This window comes from Cygnus olor, chromosome 14 (genome assembly GCF_009769625.2).
Source record: "Cygnus olor isolate bCygOlo1 chromosome 14, bCygOlo1.pri.v2, whole genome shotgun sequence".
Classification (NCBI taxonomy): Eukaryota; Metazoa; Chordata; class Aves; order Anseriformes; family Anatidae; genus Cygnus; species Cygnus olor.
Genome location: NC_049182.1, coordinates 1,270,678 through 1,290,268, shown reverse-complemented (window position 1 = coordinate 1,290,268; position 19,591 = coordinate 1,270,678). Strand labels below are relative to the sequence as shown.

The following is a 19,591-nucleotide window of genomic DNA, read 5'->3' as shown; positions in this document are numbered from 1 at the left end:
AAGGTGTGGTGGAAGGGAGGAGGGTAGGCTTGGCCAGCACAAACACGCTGCTGTGCTATGCTGAAAGGAAAACATGGCAAAAAGAGCAGTGGAAGAAAATACGCTGTAGATTTCCAGGGATTTTTGAGTCCTGGAACTCATCTGGCAGGCGTTTCTAGGTCTTGCAGAGAACTGCAGATTTAGTGTGAGAGGAGGAGTGTAGCCTGTTCCCAGTTCTCAGTGATACCGTCCTCGTCGCTGTGCTTGCTTCTGCCGTGCCAAAGCTGTGCAGGCTGCCTCATCTCTGGGAGAGATTCCAGCACAGCCCCACGGCCACAGACTGGTGCTGATTTGAGCCTGAGCCTCCCTGCAATTCACGAGAAGGTCCTTGGTTTGTCACAAAAAAGTGTTCGTTAAACCCACGTGGACACACACGGGCTGACTGGTGAGTGGTGGCAGGCACGTGCCAGGCTTGCTTTTGAAACACCCGCAGCGATTCAGACATCGGCTGTGTGTCTGACGGTGCTGCCGTGTGTCTCCGGTGGTGCATTTCAGTGTGGATTACGGTCAGGCCTTAGCTTGGAATCGGGGACTCATTGAGTTATTCGAATGGGATGAGACCTTGGGAGGTGTCTAGTCCAGCCTCCTGCTGTAAGCAGATTACTTGGGGCATTATCCAGCGGGGAGCTGAAAACTCCCGAGGAAGGAGATCTTTGGCACAGCCCTCTGGGGCTCCAGCTCTGCTGCCTGACCATCCCCCTGGAGGAGAGTTCCTCCTGATACCCCGTCTGCAATTTCAGTTTACACCTCCTGTCTGTTGTCCTCCCACCTCGCACTGCCCCGGGGAGCCTGTCTCTGTCCTTCTGATGCCTTCCTCGTAAGGCGGCTGCTGTCGGGTCCCCACAAAGCTGGATAAACCCCTTCTCCCGCTGAATAAACCTCGCTTCCTAACAGGGCATGTGCTGTGGAGCTTGGACCTAACGCTGATGGTGATCACGCCTCTCTGCCACTCCCCTGAGTGAAACAACATTTCTAGGACAAAATTGCACATGTACACCTGCAGACATACCGCTTCCAAGAACCGGTATTGTGGGAGACACAGGCACAGAAGCAAAAGAGACAGAACATGCAGTGCATGCCCAGGACAACCCCTGCTGTCTTTTTCTGTCATTCAGCCTTGCCTGGGAGAGCCAGCCTGCTCCTCCGCCTTGGCTATTAACTCGAGCGTCCCTGTGCTGTGGCAGCTGCAGTGGGAAGGCACTCCTCTGTAAGGCACACCAGCCTCTCCAGCTCCAGCATGCAAACTGTCTTGTGCCCTCCTAAATTAACCCCTGCTTTAGGTCTGTGGTGGCAGGCACCCAGAGGCAGGATAATATTTTCTGTTCTTTCACTAACAAAATGTGCATAATTGCTCATAACTGGCATCGAGCCTTGTCCTCTTTTAGCCTGCTCGCCTACTTCCCTCTGCCTCACCTCCGCTGCAGAATGTAGTTGCAGGGATGTGAAACTTGGCCACCTCCAGCTGGAGCTGCACGAATACAATCATCCAGTTGCATTTTGACCTGCTGATGTTATCAGGGTTTGGCACAATAGTAGAGCCAGTCTGGTAGGATAGGGTTGCAGAAGTGCAGCCAGAGATTTTGAGCATTTGTAAAGCGCTATACATGCGAAAGGGGCTATGGAGTAACAGATGCAGGACTGCCTGGATGATCCTGTTCCAGAATCTGATTACATGAACTCATTCAAAAAACAGAGGTCTTCATGCTGCCACCTGCACATTTCTATTCTTCCCTATCATGCCCATCAGCTTCGAGCAGCTTGCTCATCCAGCACGTCAAGCAGTGTTGCTACTCATTAATGCTGCGCATTAATGCAATACCTCATGGCACTTCAGTGCTAGTGGCGCTTAAACCCGGCCTTCCAGGTGTGGCGCGGGAGCCATGGGAATGAAGCCTGTATGGAAATGGATGCAAGAGGCGTTTTACTGATGAAGACGGTGTGTGTTGACAGACAAGGTAGCTCCTTGTCCTCAGTTATCCTCTTCGATCTCTCAAAAGTGGAGCTGTTGGTCTGTTTTGTTTGAGTTCTTATCTTGCAACGTGAGGGTGTGGGATGTTACCTACTCTGCAGAGATTTCCTTGAGCAAGAGACAAGGATTTAATGTTTGGACTCCCAGAAGCATCCATTCTATGCTTTGACTATAATTTTGTAACCAAAAACACCCCTACTGGAAAGAATGTCTGGTTTCCTTTGATTTGAATATTGAGTGTGGGAAAGATTGGCATGGTGGCGACGGTAATTCCATGTGCAAATTCGGGCTGTGGAGAGATTAAAGTGCAGTGGAGTTTGTTTCTTAATTATAATTAAAAAACTAAAACCAAATGTTGTATTACATTTTAGTAAAATCTAAACATAGAATGTGGGCTACATTAGCCAAGACATTTGTCACAACTTGAAAAGATTTATTATATATCTTACAGTCAGAGCAGTCTCCAGATAGCTATCATCAGTCTGTTAACTCTTACCATTTGCAATTAATTTGGCTGAAAACCCTGTGTTGACTTTGGGTTTTCTTTTATGATGCAGAGGCTGGAAATAGGAGAAAATGTTAACTACGTAACAGAGCGATTGCATTCATTTTCATTAAGATATTCAGGATGAGTTTCCTATGTGTTTTTTTTTTTCCTTTGGTGATGCAGTTTGCGAATGAATATGGTGTAGGCCAGAGTGATTCTGAAACTTGACTGGGGACTGAGTCAAGAATAAAAGCTGTGTTGGCTCATACTGGTGACTGTGGTAGGCTGTAGGATTAACAGAGACGCAAATTAGGCTGTTTGCTTTCTGTCAAAGAACCGAACAAGATAAGCATTTTAGTAAGGTCGTGGCTTTGCTTGCCAAGTCTGCAGTGAGCATGCCAGCCAAAATTGATGCTGGTGTCAGCAGTTCCTGCTATTACCTTCCAAGCAGGTTTGTAATCTTAGAAATCGTTCTCACAACCGTGCGGGCAGAAGTGGTGTACTGGTTTTGGAAGTGTTTGGGACACAAAAATATTTCTTCAGGAAAGTCAGCCTAGCAATGTAAGGGTAAGCAGAGGATTGAGGGTATGAAACATGTTAAATTACATCCCTCTTGATCTGGATTAATACGTTGTCCATAGCCTTGTGTGGTGATGGAAAAGATAGTGTTAAAAGGCAAATGCAACATCCTGTGATCCTGTCAGAGGAAATAAGATGCGGATGGGATCTGAGCAGTGCTGTTCTGCTGCTTGCATCGTGCTGCCCTTTGCTTGATTTGTTTTGTTTTGCTTTTGGTTCTTCGAAGCAATACAAGCGTATAAAAATGCAGCGAGCATTTCGTCTAGGAGTTGGTTTTGTTTGTGCTGTAAAGCCAAGGGCACCATCAGCTGGGGACTGGCAGCTGGTTCCAGCTCAGGTCTCGTGCCCTCACAGGGAGTTGGTGAGCACTCTGCAGTGGAGACATGCAAACAGGGCTTTCTCCTTTCCTTCTCTGCTCCCCTTACCTTCGCTTCAGTTCTGTTATATATTCTGCACGTTTGCAAAGGCAGGCACAAAGTACAAATCCCTTGCATGCTTTGGGAGGCTAAAGGCTGGTAACTCAATAGCAAGGCAGCACTGCTGAGGCTGGTGGGTTTGGTTTGGGGACCTGCCCAAAGTTGGACCCGTTGCAGTGGAAGGGCCCTGTTCCTCTTGGCACTCACTTGACTTGGTCCTTGTGCCGTGAGTCTCCATCCTCCAGAAAGCAAGTAAGGTTTTTGCTCCCATTCTGGAAGGCTGTTCCAGGACCTCACTGCTCTGGGGTCCAGAAATCATCTCGGTTCCCCGCTCACCCAGGTGCAGTCCTGGCTGCTGCTTTGTGTGAGGACACCGTGCTGCGGGGCCATCGAACTGCATGCCTCTGCTGAGCCATGGGGACACGTCGAGCAATAGCTGTGGTGTCTGTGTTTTCTGCTGGGTGCTGAGACGCCACATTCATGTTCCCAAACAGGGGCTGGGCCCGGCTGGAGTTGCGATGCTGTTTGTCAGCGCTGGGAACTCAGGAAGTTCAGAAGTGGTTACTGCTGAATTAATGAAAGCCCAGAGGGCAAGATCCACAAAGGCCCTCTTAGATGACATTTGAGATATTGCAGAGACACTAAAACTCTCTTAAGGCCTTCCCTAGGTGCCAAAGGTCTGTGGACACTGGGAGCCCTTTGCCAATAGCTCTCTTTCGTGTAGATGTGCCAATCCTTTGCTTGGGTAAGGAGCACCCTGTGCCCACTCCTGGTCACCACTTCAGCACCACACGTTATTTGTCTTGTCCTGAGTTTCTCTTCCTCCGTTTGAGCCCAGGCCAAGCACTTTAACCTTCAGCTGAAACCTGTCTCCCATCTGTAGGTGTAGGTCATCGCCTGGAGTTTGTGATGTGCCTGTAGCTTATTAGCCTAATGAAATAAGGTGCAGGTGAGATTGGTACGTCTGAGCTGTGATCCCACATGAGCCCCCAGAGCCTTCCCTTGGCAGGGTCTGATGCTGCTGGGTGCTGCGGGCTTGCAGTCAGTGGCGGTGCAGGGCGAGCAGACACGTTAGGGGGGTCACAAAGGACTCGTTTCCCTTTCTGCGGCACCCTATGGGGCTCCTGACCACTTCCTGGTGGCTGTGGCCCCCCCGGTGCCCCAGGAAGCCTGGTGGCCAGGTGGTGTTGCACCTTGCCCAGGTCAGCGCTCGGGCATTCAGTGTCACCTTTCTTCGAACATCCTCCAGTGCTGCAAGCGTGGGGACGGCACAAAATGGAGCAGGGCGGGTGTGGGGACGCCGTGCGGGCGCCCTCCACTAGATGGCAAGCTGAGACCAGCCCGCTCATTGCACTTGTGCCCCACCAGAGCAAGGGCAGCCCGTGTGGGTGGGGGCTGCGGGTCTGGGGGAGCCCAGAACGGGCCGCCCTGGTCCTGCGCCCCGGCACTCGGGCAGGGCGGATCGCGCTGCATGGGGCAGGGAAATCAATCGCTTCCCGGTTTTGTCCCCAGAGCTTGGCACAGCCCCAAATTAAAAAACTCTTCCCTCTCCCGTTGCTCTGTTCTGTTCATCTCCCGTTCCTCTGCTGCTCACCTGAGAGAAGCAGCTGATAGTTTTGGGGGCAGGCAGCGTTCGGTTGCGCTGAGCAGAGCGCGGTGAGCTCAGACCTTCAAAATGTGCATGGCCCGCTGTTGCTTGCTCCCCCCCCAGCACCGAGGGTCCTTCCCCTCCGCCGCCTCCATCGCATGCAGGCCTGCTTGGGTTGCCATGGTGACCATGGCTGCCATCTCCTGGCCCTGGGTGTCCTGGGGGGCCCAGGCCTGGGCTGCCTGTGGGCCGAGGCTGTGCCAGGGGGCCTGCGGCAGGGGGCCGGGCAGCCTGCCATGGCGGGGCCCGCGCCCTCCTCAGGGCCAGCCCACGGTGGTGGTTGATTTGGTTTGGTGGGAGTAACAGCAGGGAAATAAGCGGTAACGGGCAGCGAGGCTGCTGGGCAGCCGTGTTCAACCCCACCGGGATCTCTTGTGGACCGGTGTGCCCGCCGGCACGGCTCTGGGAGAAGCGTCTGCAGCGGCCCTGCCCCTGGTGATTCTGTGATTCTGTGGTCCCAGTCCCTCGGCCACGCTCCCTGTCCGACAGCTGCTCGGCGGCACTGGGGCTTGTTCAGTATTTCTGCTCTGGAAACGTAACGTGGTGTTTTTATAGCAAACCCCAGCGTAACAACAAAGCCCAGCCTTGCATTCCTGCCCAATACACAGCACCCTCTCCCGCCTCCACCTCAGATATTGCTTCTGGGAATTCTTTCTGAAATTGTTTTTCATTTTCCTTGTCTAATTATGCAAAATGGTGAGAGATTAATTTCCCAGTGGAAATGATGTCTTTTGAACTCAATCCAGTGCTTTCAACCTCGGCATTCCTGTCGTTTTGGCTCATTCAAAAAATAAATTAACTTTAAGGACTTCAGTTGCAACCCCCAAGACACCACGGAGGGACGGCTGGATACCTACCAACCGCATGAATTCCCAACCTTCTCGTATTCCATCATAACTAACTGGAAGCTGCAAATCTGCTCTATCATTTTAATTCATTTCATCTCCGACTCCTTGGAGGTCACTTGCCTCGTCTCTATCAGTTTGTGTACTGTGCTCATTAGTATCCGTTTCCAGCAATGTTTGAAAAACCGTCTGTGACTGAGGTGGGGGCCAGGGTTTCCACCTAGGGTGCAGTATTTACAACTGCTGCTGCATCAGACTCGGGCAGGACTTGGGGACTGATCACTCTGGTTGTTGATAAACATCAGTGGTGTTTTTCTCCGAGTGTGCTGGGCATAAATTGCACCTCAGTTTAGTAGTTAATGAAGGAAGTTAATGATTAAAGATGGTAGAAGAATCTTTATCCAGAGTATCTTTGACTACAGGTGTGATGGTCTTCAGCTGTTTTCTCTTTGCATGGGAGAGCCTCTTTGTATGCGGGTGAGATGTTGGGAGCGAGCATCACATTTACTCCATTGATGCTCAAGGGTTTGGTCCATGTTTACCTTTTCAGCTTTTTTCCTTGCAGTCTTTTTCATGTTGGTCTGACAAAAATGTGTGTTTCTGCAGGCCTTCCAGAGAAGGATGGTTATTAGCATATGTTTTATCTTGCAGCTTTTTCATGGCCTTCATCCTCTCCGGGTTTGTTTGTTTATGGCAAATTCTTTCTTTCTGTTCCATTTTCTGTGACCTGCCTCATTCCACTTGCTGATTCTCCATCTCTCTGTCTTTGCTGAATGGGACATCTTTCCCCACTGCCCTCTTCCAATCTATAAGTTTCTATTGTTTGCTTTTTCTCTTTGCCTCTAACCTGCCCCCTGACCCAGACAACCCAGTGAACTTTCCCTGAACCAAGGCTGCCTGTGCTTGTGCGCTGCCTGGGAGCATCTGAAGTGCCTCTGGCAGCAGCATCTTTGTCTTGGTGGAGGTGTGCAATGTGTGGGCAGCTCCAGCGGGTGCCTGGGGGCATGCTGGTGAGTCCCCTGCCTGCCAGCGGAACCTGGCCCAGCAGAGTGCCTGCTTGGCTTCTCTGCGTCCCACGACAAAGGATTTTGGCCAAGAAAAAGTCTGCTTGTCCTTTGTCCTTTATCATTTTTGGGGACAGGGTGGCAGAAAAGGATCCTCAGGGAGTCAGCCTGAGCTTTCAAGCTCAATGATAATTTATCACGTTCCATGTTAGTTTTTGTATCACGTGTACTTTGACCACAGCTCCCTTGTTCTCCCTCTCCTGTTTTGTAACCTGTTTTAAGCCTATGGGTAATAACTTTACATTAGGATTATAAGCTTTTATTTTGTTTCTAAAGCACTTAAGCCAGTGAGGTCTTAAGGCTTGACTTCAGGCTTTTAGGTATGGTTCCAACAAATGCTGCTTCAGTGTTTGATAGCTTTCTGAGTCAGAATCACTGCTGCTTCAAGATGTCAGTTTTTTGTCCTTTCCTTAAAAAGCTGACTGGGTCATAAAGAGGAAAAATACCGAGAGAAACATTCTAGATCATCTTAAAAAGATAAAAGACTTGTTTATAAAACAAAAACTGCTATCACACCCACTTCTGGAAAGTTTGTGACCTCTTCTTCTTCTAGCACTGTTGTTGGGAAGTCCAGGAGCAGAACAGCAGCTCCTGTTTCTGTTTGTCATTGCTGTGAGTGAATGCCTCATCATTTTGTTAATGCACTCTTTGCTGTATCCAGCTTCACCATGGCACTTCTCACTGCGGTCTTACTGCACAAAATAGGCTACAAAAGTTTGGCTTTACCTGGGGAGTGGGATGGCTGGTCCTTTGACGTGAGCTGGGTTTTGGTCTCCCTTTGGGAGCAGCTGACGATGTTGGTTTTGCTGGGGAAGCTTTGGCCACTGCTGATACCCACGGTGGGTATGGGACGTGAAGGCTGGGATGTGAGCGAAGGTCTGGTCACAGGACCCTGTACAAACCTTTGTTTTGTGTGGGATACCCACAGAGTCTGCTGCAGCACAATGTGTTTCTCTTTTATTTTGGTTCAGGCCAGGAGGTGAGCACGGTGGTGGGAGGTAATTTGAGTTTGCAGAGTCCCTGGGGAAAGATGGCTAATCGGACTTGAATCGCTGCGTGCTGGCGACAAGTGGTGTGTGTGTGTGAACAGGACAGATCAGCTGACGTGTGTGAACTTGTTCATGAGACTGGGCCTGGACAGAGGAGAGAGCTTCAGAAGTGGTTGCTGGGTGGTGGCATCGAGTGATTTTGTTACACTGCTTTGATTGAACCCAGCTGCCCACCCTTAGGCTGCATCTGCCCAGTTGCTGGCAGCCTCTGCGGGGAGGCACAGAGCACTCAGTAGGAATGAAATGCTAAAGAGAAAATGTTCTCCTTCCTTTTCCCTCTCCTCTTGTGTCACCTCCGTTTAGGAGTGTTTGAGCAGAGGATTCAAGAATCATCTAGAAGTTCAGAGAATAGCTCCATGTTAGTAGAACAAACTTCTCTGCCAATTTTAATGGACCACTAGAGTATTTTTTTTTTTCTACACTAAATTAAAAATTAAAATAGGTGATTCATTATACAGTCAGGTGTAAAATTAACCACTTTCTTTACTGCCTGCTTTTAAAGGTCCTTGCCCTCTTTAAATAGTGGTCTACTGTCATGCTACTGTCCCGGCGTGGTCTGTGACCTAGGCTTTCTCCTTCTTCTAGCTGCAGCCTCAGAAGAAAGCCTGCCCTTCAAAACTGGGAACAGTTTAATCATCTGATTTCTGTACTCCGGGCCCCTCTCCCATGCTGTCCTGGCTTTGCTGTCCCGGGCAGACCCCGCAGCACTGTGATGGTCAGTGCTGGGGCATACCCGGCCCCACGGGCAGCCCAGCCTCCTGCACCAGCGGCTGCGTGAGCCCAGGGTTAGAAGTGGCCTCGCCACAAAGATGCTACAGTCGTGGCATCAACCCACCAGCCGTTGTTCGGAACAACTGGGCAGCGAAGAGCCTCTTTTCACAGGGCAGGAATGCGAGGCATGTCTGTGTTACAGTTATTTTGAAAACAAAGATGACACTGTCATTTAAAATTAGGCTGGTTTGGATGTGCTCAGACTCCTGGTTCATCGGTAGACGTTGGGAGGAGGAAGGGCGGGTGTGCTCGCAGGAGAGAGGGAGAGCGAGAAGCTGGCTGGGCTCCAGCACTGAGAGCTGGCGGAGGAGGATGTGCAAGTTGTTGCTCAAGCATCCTAGAAAACTTACGGGAAGCTGTTAAACTAGCAGAAATTCTCACTTTTAATCAGTCACTTGAGCGATCTGAATATATCTGCCCCACTGGACTTGCTTAAAAACACTGTGAAGCTTTAAGCGCCTCAGTTATTCCAAAAATGTATTTTTCTAAACCGGTTGACCTTTAGTTACATTGTTCTAGAGGCTACTGTATAGCTAACGTGCTTTGTGCCCTGTTGCTTCCACCTCCCCTCCCCTCTTTTTTTTTTTGTTTAATTTCCAAACTATCTGCTGCTCGATTTCCTTTTAACCTGCAGACACGGAAGGCTGGCGGTGTGACCCAGGTAGTTTTTTCCTTGGCTGACCCAGGTAATTTTTTCCTGAGGTGACAAACACGGCGGGTTATATAACCGAGCTGAGCTAAGCAGTCCAGATGGCTGGCGGGTAGCCCGGTCGGCTTCGGCTTTGGAGGCTCTTGGGAATGCCTGCACTTGTAATAAAACGTGGCTTGTTTTTAATTAGAACCATCGCTTAGTTCAGCGCGGAGGCGCACAAGAGCAAGACCCGCGTAGAGGATTCAGGCCCCCAGATGCTTCACTTTGATAGATGTTTTTTTTGCTTTTAATCAAACTCAGGCATCGGTGTGAGCTCTGAGCTGAGATTTGTGCTGGGAGAAGGGAGGGGGAGGGAGAAGGGAAGCGCGGTGGGGCGGTAGCTCTGACTGCAACGCATTAGTTCAGCGTCGAACAGTAGGTTGGGAGGGAAGGAAGGAAGGAAGGAAGGAGCTGCCAGGGACCCTAGGCCACCCTCTTCCAAATGAACAGCCCTCGTTTGAATGACATAAACCAGCATTTCGCAGCAGGTTTCTGCTGCCCTGCCAAGTCTTCCACTTTGGAAGCAAGGCGTATTTTTTCCCTCCCTTCCCCCTGCAGGGAGGTTTGCAGTGATGCGGGCTGGGAGAGATCTGACTCCTATCTATATCGTTCTGGCTCAGAGAGCAAGGAGGGTTATTTCTAGCCACAACATAGCGTAGTCTAGCTCTGAAAATCCTGCTTGTAGTATGAAAACCTGGCTCTCGGACAAAAATAGAACAGGGTTGATAAGGCAGAGCCAGAAACAAGGGCTGATTTCATCAAGGTTGCCAGGTGTCCTGCTTTTAACAAGGAAATATGCCTTTTTGTACATGAGCCTTCCTGCTCTGTGCTCTGCTGGCATCCTGCTGCTGGGCTGTGTCCCAACATAGCAGCTCCTCTGCAGTGTGCCAAGCTCGCTCGGGTGTCAGGTGCGGAGGATCCTGCCTGGCGTGGCATGGGCCTGTGCTAATCCTTCTTTTTTCTCTCTCTCTTCCTTCCTTTTCCCCCATTACCTGCTATTGCGGGAGTCGGGTACGAGGAATCTTCCCCCCCCCCGGGGCGTGCCCGAACTGTCTCATGAAGGGAGCCCCGGGTGCCTGGGGGCTCTGACCCAGCTCTGGGCAATCCTGAGCCCGCTGTGGGAGATAGGATAGTAGACTGTAGACTGCCCGTCTTCATGAAGGCTGGTCTTAGCAGTAAGATGGAGAAGACGAGACAGAAATGCTATCCTAGGCACATGAGCGTAAAAGTGAGCAATAACGTGCCTGGCCAGAAGAAATGGACAACCCCACAGACTGGCCTTTCTCAGAAGTCCGTGAAACTCCTTGTATCCGACAGCAGTTTGAGGACGTGAGTAGATAACTCATGCTGTTCGCAATCAGGGAAAATGTGCCATCCTTATTAGACTAAAATTAGGCTTGAAAATGCTATTTTATCACTTTCTTTTTCTCTTGAGTTGCTGTGAAATAATGGAGTATTTGGCAACAAAAACAGTAAAAACAAAGTAATGCCTTATCTTCTAAGCTGAATATGTGTTAAATAATTCTCAGAGGTTTTACTCTCTTGAAATCATTTTGAGTTACCCAAGATCTCCATGTAAAACCAGTTTGTAACTTACAGTGTCTCCACTATAGTTCGTCAGAGGAGGGTTTTGTGTGCTACCACAGCTTTAAGGGAATGCTGGAGTTGGTCTTCTCTGGTCTTTTCCTGAGAGCACCTGAGCACTGTGCAACATCCCAGAGGCTTTTTTGTCCAGGCATTTTCATAAGCCTTTTCCTCAATGGTTGCTGCTTCTCAGGCTTTCAGCTCTTTGTGAGGGATTTGGAATAAATTCTCTAGGGCTGAGCTCGATGCACTTCAGTTTCCGTTATGCTCTGAAGAGGATGAAGACCTTAGGGTCTGGCCTGTGGGAAAGTGATCAGGTGCTTCATTAGCGTCCAAGTGAGAGGCTAGGAGGAAAGACTTCCAAGCAGATCGTCGGAGCACTCTGTTGCAGGGCCATTGAACGGGTGGACAAAGGGGTGGGCAGGAGTTCCAGCACCAGGTTCCCACTGTGGGGCTGAGCAACCCCTGGTGCAGCGGCTGCTTCGTGGCTTGGGGGACTGCAGGCACCACCCTGTGCCGTCCTAATGTCTACACCACGTACTTTGACCTAGGTCTTGTCTGAGTAAATCCGAGCTGGACTCCAGCCTGTATGCTGGTTTTTTCCAACTATTTCCCCTGATCATTTATTAAAAGATTCCAAAAATGTCTGCGGTTCTCCTGTCCGTGTCTTCAAAACCTGTCTTTGGGTGGCTGGCAAGCCAGCTGGACTACCAATTCTGAGGGAACATAATGATTTCTATTTATACATTTTTGGCCTCTTCGTCTTCTGAACTCGAAGTTGAAAAACTCGTTCATGGTTGTTTTGAGGATTTCTGAATATGAATCACAAGGAAATTGCATAACGTTGCAGCATTTCCTTCTATTGCTCATGGCTTTGCAAACACTGAGCTCCTCCAGGGAGACCAAGGAAATCTGGCCGGACTGGCCAATTTTGACAGTAAGTTTTAGTCTAAATACAAAGTCTAGGTTGAAGAGTAGGTGCCAGTACTAGTCCAGGAGTTGGACTTGATGATCCTTATGGGTCCCTTCCAACTCAGGATATTCTATGATTCTGTGATTCTAAAAGGAGTGTAAGGAGGCATCTTCCAGGCCAGGACACGGTCTAGGTAACTGAAATGATGGTTTCCTTCTCAAGTGGAGATCCCTCTGTCTGTGACTGCAAAACACGACAGCTGACATTACTGTTGGTTAAGGATTTCTATAAATTTCATCTACCTCCCGCCTCTGAGAAGCTAGACAGTTCTTTCACCTGGTTTTCAGCCATTTAGGCAGAATCTTGCTCCAATATTTGAACCTGACAGATTTGCAGAACTGTGCCCGAACACTGCGCAGCCTCTTAAGTGTTACAGCTTTGGTTGGGCCAGTTTGAATTTTAGGTAAAAACCCATTTTGTGTATGGAATGGAGTTGTTTTATAGAAAGGATGTGCGCAAACATGCAATTGCCATATGAAAGCATAGTTAATTTATCATGGAGGTTAATAGACATCATGGCCAAACCAGTGTGAAATCTGAAATGAGGAAATAAACATAAAATTACTCAACATCTCCTGTTCTTCGTTCCCCTTCCAAACCCCATTTACTTCTTTTTTTCCTTTTCTTTGCCCACAATGTAGTTTCACCCTAAACAACCTACGGGCAGTCAGTTGTTAGCTGTTAGCTCTTTGCATGCTCACATGTGCCTTTTTTTAGGATCAGGTTGTAAAAACTGGAGAATTAGGTTCATAGAACCTAAAAGCCTCTGCTTTACTTACAGGTCAGTCTCAGAATTTTTCAAAATTACATCGGAAAGGTGGCTCAGGGGGAGGCCTTGTTTAAGCCTCCAAATAGCCATGACTGCTGAAATTAAGCAAGCAGTAGCTTCCACTAAGAAAGATACAATCCGATTTTGTTTTAGATATTTGACCATCTACAATATGAATTTAGAAGACTAAATTCAAGGCTTCAAGCAAATTCTGTATTAGGTTAATAAATATTTTTTCTATTAACATCACCTCTGAAACTTCCTGGTAAAGATAGTTTGGCTCTGATGATATGATCAAATGGGAATAATTAGCAAGAGAATGACTTTTAAAGCGAGCGAAGCGCCGCAGGGTAGGGATTTGTCTCCAAGTTAGTCACTAGCCGCAGTTCTGTGAGTTTTATAACCAAGTATTCCCACACGCGATATGCGGTGCATCGGCCCTTCACCTCCGAGCAAATGCTTTTTCGTACAGCAAAAGTTTTTTTATAAAATATAATGATTGTCTTGGAAAAGGAAAGGACGTTACAGAATTGGGGCTTGGTTACAACTTTGATGTTGTCGTGTGGTGTCAACGCATTACCGCAGTGGCTAAAAGGTTTGTCCTTAGCAAGATGGGTGTAGGACGACGGTACCTTCTTGTTTTATGGTTGCACAGCTGACCTCTGTGTGAAATTTCCTTTATGCCGTGTGCATACTTTGCAGTTAATGGCATAAGCATATTGCGTTTCCTTGTCTGTCCTCTCTCTTTTTTTTAAAGAACGGTCTCTGATGATTAATAACATCTCTATGGTTTCATTTAACCAAATTGGAAGAACAAATATGCAGGCAGACACATTTTCTTCTGCGGCTGATGCGCTGCGTGCCGTAACTCAGAGCTGCGTGACCGTGCTTGAGGCCTGGGCAGCAGAGGAAGCCGTCGGGAGAAGGACAGCGGACGACGAAGCCGTGCTGGGAAGCGCGTCAGGTGCCAGAGCAAGGGGCTGAAACCTGCGTGGACCCAGAAAAATGGAAAATACTTGATGTCCCAAGCACAGGAGCTGGTGCACGCTCAGCAAGGGCAGGTGGCTGGGCCGGGGCCACAGCCCCGGGCAGAGCAGGATGCTGACAGCCGGGGCCTTGGGGACAGTGACCTGCTGCAGCCGGCAGACGAAGCTGTGGGGTCCCAGCCGCCCTTTGCTGCGCGCAGCTGTGGGTGTGGGCTGCTGCGGTCAGCCTGGGCACAGGGCAGGGCTCCAAGTGCCAGCGGGGTCCCCAGGGAGGGCCGTGCGCTCTGCGAGCCTCCGGTGAGCTGGAGTTAGCTGAGCTCTGCCTGCTCCTTCAGCAGGTCCTCGGGGGTGGAAGCGGAGCTGGAGAGAAGCGTTATTAGAGAAAGCTGACTTCGTGGCCAGGGCTGCGAGGCTGCGCTGCTGGCGGAGGAGCCTGCTGTGTATTTCCTTCCCTCTTTTCACTTATTTTTATTTTCTTGGTACAAACACTGTTCCTGGAGGAAAGCTCACTTGCTGACTGGCAGCGTTTGCTGCTGGTTCATCCCCCAGTTTCCAGATGTGGGAGGATGGGCTTTTCTCCTGCAAATCTCCACTTTGCCTTCTGCTGAGTAGCTGGGCCCCCTGGGAGGGGGAGAGGGAAGGTGCTCCTTGGGAAACCTCGCAGGAGGGGGGGATCTAGCACGGTGGGGTCGGTCTACGCCTGTACCCTGGTTTCGAGCCGATCGGTAGGATTTGTGGCTGCAGGGGCGCTCCCTGGGTCATGGAGCCTGTGAATGCCTGCCGCCCCCCGGCTGGCACGTGGCATCGAGGGTTAAAAATAAACCTGTGGGAGATATCTGAACAGAAAGATGTCTTTAACGCTGACGGAGTTTCCTCATTCGGCTCGCGGTCCTGACTGGCACGTGCAGCTGGAGCGGGAGCTGCTCCAGCCCGCTTTGGCACCGCAGGGGTGGAGCTGCAGCCTCGTGGTGCTGGCTGCGGCCGAGAGGCAGGGGAGCGCAGGAACACCGTGGGGTTTTGTCGAGCTCCGAGGAAGGCGTCTGGTTAAGTGACTTCACAGTGAGAGTGCAGAAGCGCCGTGTGGCACACGGCCTTTCGGGGGTTGCTTTGGGGGGGGTGAGGGGCCGTTGGGTTGGAGCCGCTGCTGGGGCACCCGCAGCTCGGCAGCGCCTGTCCGGCCACGGCTGGCACCGTTCCCGAGGGCAGGATCCTCTCCCCTTCCTGGCCTCTGCTTCTGCCGGAGCTGTGGGGCACATCCCGGCCGTGGCAGCCCCGCTGGAAGCGCCCGGGGCAGCTCGTGCATCCCCTGGCCTCGGCGTTCGTTCGTGCCTGCGGTGCGAAGGGCCGGGAGCCGCCTGACGGCAGAGGAGGGCCTCTCCTCCTGCCGCGGCCCTCGAGGGCGATGTGTGGTCGCTGCTGCCTGGCATGTTGCTATCAACATCGCCGCCCGTGGAAACTTTCCTTCCCCGCTTGCTATTTCTGGCTGCAGCATGTGATTAAATCAGTTCCCTGAGCTTCGGTCCCTGTGGAAGGGGGCTCCCAGCTTTGTTCCCTGGGAGAGGAAGGGTGTGCACGCCCGTGGCTTTGTTTAACGGCCCACACAGGCTTTTTTCCTGTTCTGATGGATGCTGCCACACTCAGCTCCAGCTTGTGATGCTGACCGAGTGCCATGTGTTTTTGTTTCAGCTCTGGGTTGATGAAGGACTTTTTTTTTGGTTTAAACATCTTCATCTATTGAGCTAGAGAACTACAACCTGTTTGGGTCTGAAGGCTGATCTCCTTACAGCTTTTCATTGTGCTAGGTTTTTAAATCATGCTTAAACTGTGATTAAAACCTTCTGCTGTCATTTCCCCCTTTTTCTTGTAACCCATTGAAGCTCTGCTTTAATCTAAAGTAGCCAAGCTGTAACAGGGGTCAGGGCAGGAGGAAGAGCACTGGTATTTGGAGACAGGAGTCTCGGGATGAAGTCACAGCGTTGCCTCTGAGGGTGGCTCATCCTGCTGCATTTCACGTCCTCCCTGAACTCATGTTCCTTCTCCTCTCTTACTCTTTGCCTGACTCATTTATTCATTGTAAGTGCATGTGAGTGAGGAAGGCTGCTCCTGGCCTGAGGAGCGCCTGCCAGATGTTACTGCAGTGCTCACGACACGAAGGGAGCTGCCTGCTTTGCTCCAAGTTTTATAGCCTTTACGTGTTTGAGAAGAGCAAGGAAGAGAGGAATGCCCATCTCTGTTTGCTTTTAAAGCCCGTTTAGTTTCCATTCCCACCTATTCTGTCCCATTTGCATTCCCTCTTTTTGAGAAGTGTTCTGGGTGTTGTTTCAGCACAGCCCCAGGGCTGGGGCAGCCTGCTGGCGAAGTCTCTGCTGGCCCTGGGACCTCGCTGGTGGGGCCGGGGCAGGTGCTCCAAAAGCTGCCACCGGCGGGTGGCACGAGGTGGGTCCGCGGTCCCGTCCCAGCTGGAGCCAGGTCTTCATAAGGCTTTCTTCTTGTGTTTTCCAGGTCTACAACTCGAACAAGGACAACCAAAGCGAAGGCAGTAAGTATCCCTTTCTAAGCAGGGCCCCTGAGAAATGTCCGTGCCTTGCAGTTCGCAGCCCCGGCGGGGAGGCTGGGCTGCTGGCGGCGGTGACACCGGGACGGGGTGATGGGGGTGAGCTTGGGGACTGCAGGGTGGCCCCGGGAGAGAGCCACCCAGCTGGGGACGGGCACAGAGGTGGGGTGGCAGGGCCCGTGGTCACGGAGAGCGGGGTCGGGCGGTTCCCTCGCTCCCCAGGTGCCAGCATCCCTCGGGGCCGGTTCCTTTCATGCGTTGGAGCAAACGGTGCAGGTGGCAGCTTGCAGTGACCAACTTGCCGTGCTGGGCCAGAACCTGGAGAACACACTTGCTTTTTCCAAGGGGGAACTGGAACACAGTGTAAGGACTACAGAGGTCCCACCGAGTCAGCATCGTCACCAACAACCCCTTGAAAGAATAGGCTGTTTTTATTGTAGTTCAGGCAAAGACTTGAGTCAAGAAAGCATTTGTTTCTCTTAGAGGAGCAGTGGCACTGAGTCCCAGCTCTCATGCCCTTTGGTTCAAAACCCGTAGCTGGGCCATTTCCCCGAACTGCCGTACCTGCGATGCTCGGAGCTGATCCTTCCTTCCTTCCTCAAGTCATCGGTCACGCAGGAGCCCGGCCCGCGCTGATGGACAGTAATCAGCCCATTTTTGTGCTGCCTCAGACAGGGCATTTTCATCTCGAGTAGAAGCATTTTTCTCACAATAATAGGTATAATTTGCAGGTAATTTTCCTTGTGTCCATTTTCAGCCCTTGCATGAAGCAGTCTCTTCCTCATTTCTGCTCTCTGCGATGTGGCTTCTCCCCTCCACGTTGGTCTCCCACGTTGTCCTCGTGGTGGTGGGGACCCAAGTGAACCTCGCAGTTACACGCCGGGCTCAGCCTGGGAAGGGCAGCACAGACAATGCCCTAGCCAAACATGAAGCCTGCCTGGAACAGCTCAGCGTTTTCTCCATTTTACAGTGGACCAAAATAAGTTTTTTAGGGATAGAGAACGGGACTTACTCAGCTCTGTGCTGCTCTGGCCATTAATTGCCGCCGCTCTGTGTGTTCCTTGTGCACGGCCCCTGGCTGTGCTAGGACAGCGTGTGTCGATTTGGCTCAGAAGCTGTTTAAAATAACCATTTTCTAAACTTCATTGAGGGGTGATGCAAAAGCAGGGAAAACATTTGGGTTGGGGGTGGGGAGGAAGGATCACTGGAGCAATTACTGCTTCTGAAAGAAGTGCTTGTCAAACTGTGACCTTTCCATCTTACGTGCTGTCAGCCAGCAGTCCTCGTGGCGCTGGTGGCTTAGGCTGGAGTCATCCTGCAGGGTGCTGGCGGCTCTTGGATAAATGGGAACAGCTCGAGTCGGATGCGTGCGTGGCTTTCCCAGGGTCATTGTGTTGTCTAATCCTAGTTTTCAGCTGCCAGGCTTGCAGCAGATCCCGTGTAGGGGTTCCTGAATGCCTGCTTAGGGTTTCCTTAGGTAAGGGCTGCCTGCTGCAGCCGCTGCGGGCATGGAGGTTGTTTTCCTGGGTCAGTCTGGGACGGGTGCTTGTGCTGGAGGGGCATTGGCACCCTGCGGGGTGCTGAGCTGGTGGCACTGCCATCAGCAGGAGGGCCCCGTGCCCTGTGCCCAGCCGGGCAGCCCCGCGGTGCTTCCTTCGGCTGGCGCGGCCGCGTTGCATTGCCGGCCCTGGCGGCTGGGCGTGCTGGAGGCTGGCGGCTCTGAGGAGAAAGCCCGTTTGTCCCGGGCTGGGGCAGCCTCTCCCCGTGCCTCCTGTGCCAGGTCCTGGCCTGGCGCTGGGCTTCCCGTGCGGCTTTGGGGAGCTGTCTGTTCACCGCGCTGGGGGGGAGTGCTGTGCTGTGCCGCGCTCCGGAGCAGATCAGCCTTTGGCAAAGGGCAGCGAGACTTTGACAAAGGCCCAAGTGCCAAGTTTCTCCCCGCTCCTCTTCACCAGATGAGTACGAAGATGAGATTTAATCAGCTGAGGAGGCTGTGGCAAAGTTGCTCGTGTTTCAGTGTCTTTTGCGTGTTGATTTTCACCTTAAAAATGAGAGCAATCCCAATTTTGTGCTGGGGAGACCCTACCCACCAGCCCTGCGTTGCGGGGTGTGCTGGGACCCCAAAATGAAGGCTGCTTACGTAGCCGTGCTCCTACGCGGTCTGGTGGCAATTATTTTCACACACACCTCTCGCTGGGCTGCTGCTGGTATGTTCAGACATCTGACTCTGCTTTAGCACTCATTAAAACCATGTCTGTAGCGAGCCGCTTGCCTCACGAGCTACACTTCAAATTGATTTGGAGGCTGGCTTCGTGCCACGGAGCCCTTGATACAGGAGCTTCCTATAAGGACTTGAAATGAGTGTAATGATTGAATGGAGTCCGGATGCAATTCCTGACCCTGAAAACCTATATAACTCTGCTTCCTGCTCGTACTTACGGTAGTCTGAAAGAGATTCAGAGCACTATAGTGAGGTCTGCTTTTTGGCCACTGTCTAATTTTACAGAGCTTTTGGATTTTACATCCTGCTGTGTGGCCAGATGGCCATCAGCCTGCCGGGTGATTTATCTTAATCTTCTTTGGGAGCTGGGAGGAAGCAGTGCAGAGTGCTGGGGGGGAGCAGGTATCAGTGAACCGCTAGAGCTGGATGAATTTAGATGCACTGGTTCGCAAACCAAGAGGGCTTGCTCTGCTCTGTGGAAACAAATCCTCTAGGCTGTTTTGTGCTTTGCCATGCAATATGCACAAAGAACTCCTTTCCCTTCTGCTCCCCATGGTTTTCCCCTCCTTGTTTCATATCCACTCGGTTGCCCATCTAGCTCAGGACCCCATCAAAGGCTGTCTTTATTTGCACAAGCTCTTTGCAGGCCTTGAGTCCTGTGAGTGCCCTGGCGGCACCCTGCGGTCCTCCCCGCGGCTTGGCAGCTCTGGCAGCTCTCTGCTAGTTTGAGACCTGAGCTAAGGCTGAAAACTTTTCTCTCTGGTCTTCACTTCTTATTTTCTCTCTCTCTCCGCGGCTCTTAATACCACAGTAGTCTTTGAAAGAGCTCATGATCATCATCATCATCATCACGGCACTTTGTTATATGGCACGGACGTGTGGTGGGGTGTGCAGAAGAGCCCGTGCTGACCTTGCGTTGCCGTGACCGATGCGTACACATCTGGAGTCA

The 19,591-nt window shown here is 51.2% G+C and overlaps 1 protein-coding gene across 4 annotated transcripts in view; it reads left to right on the top strand.

Annotated features, from left to right (window-relative positions):
* Positions 1–19,591, top strand: part of ARHGAP26 (Rho GTPase activating protein 26) — a 132,078-nt gene that overhangs the window by 37,124 nt on the left and 75,363 nt on the right. For all 4 annotated transcript variants that reach the window (XM_040573146.1, XM_040573147.1, XM_040573149.1 and 1 more), the window contains exon 12: positions 16,373–16,409. In XM_040573146.1, the coding sequence (XP_040429080.1) occupies positions 16,373–16,409 (37 nt within the window). The remainder of the gene's footprint in view (positions 1–16,372; positions 16,410–19,591) is intronic.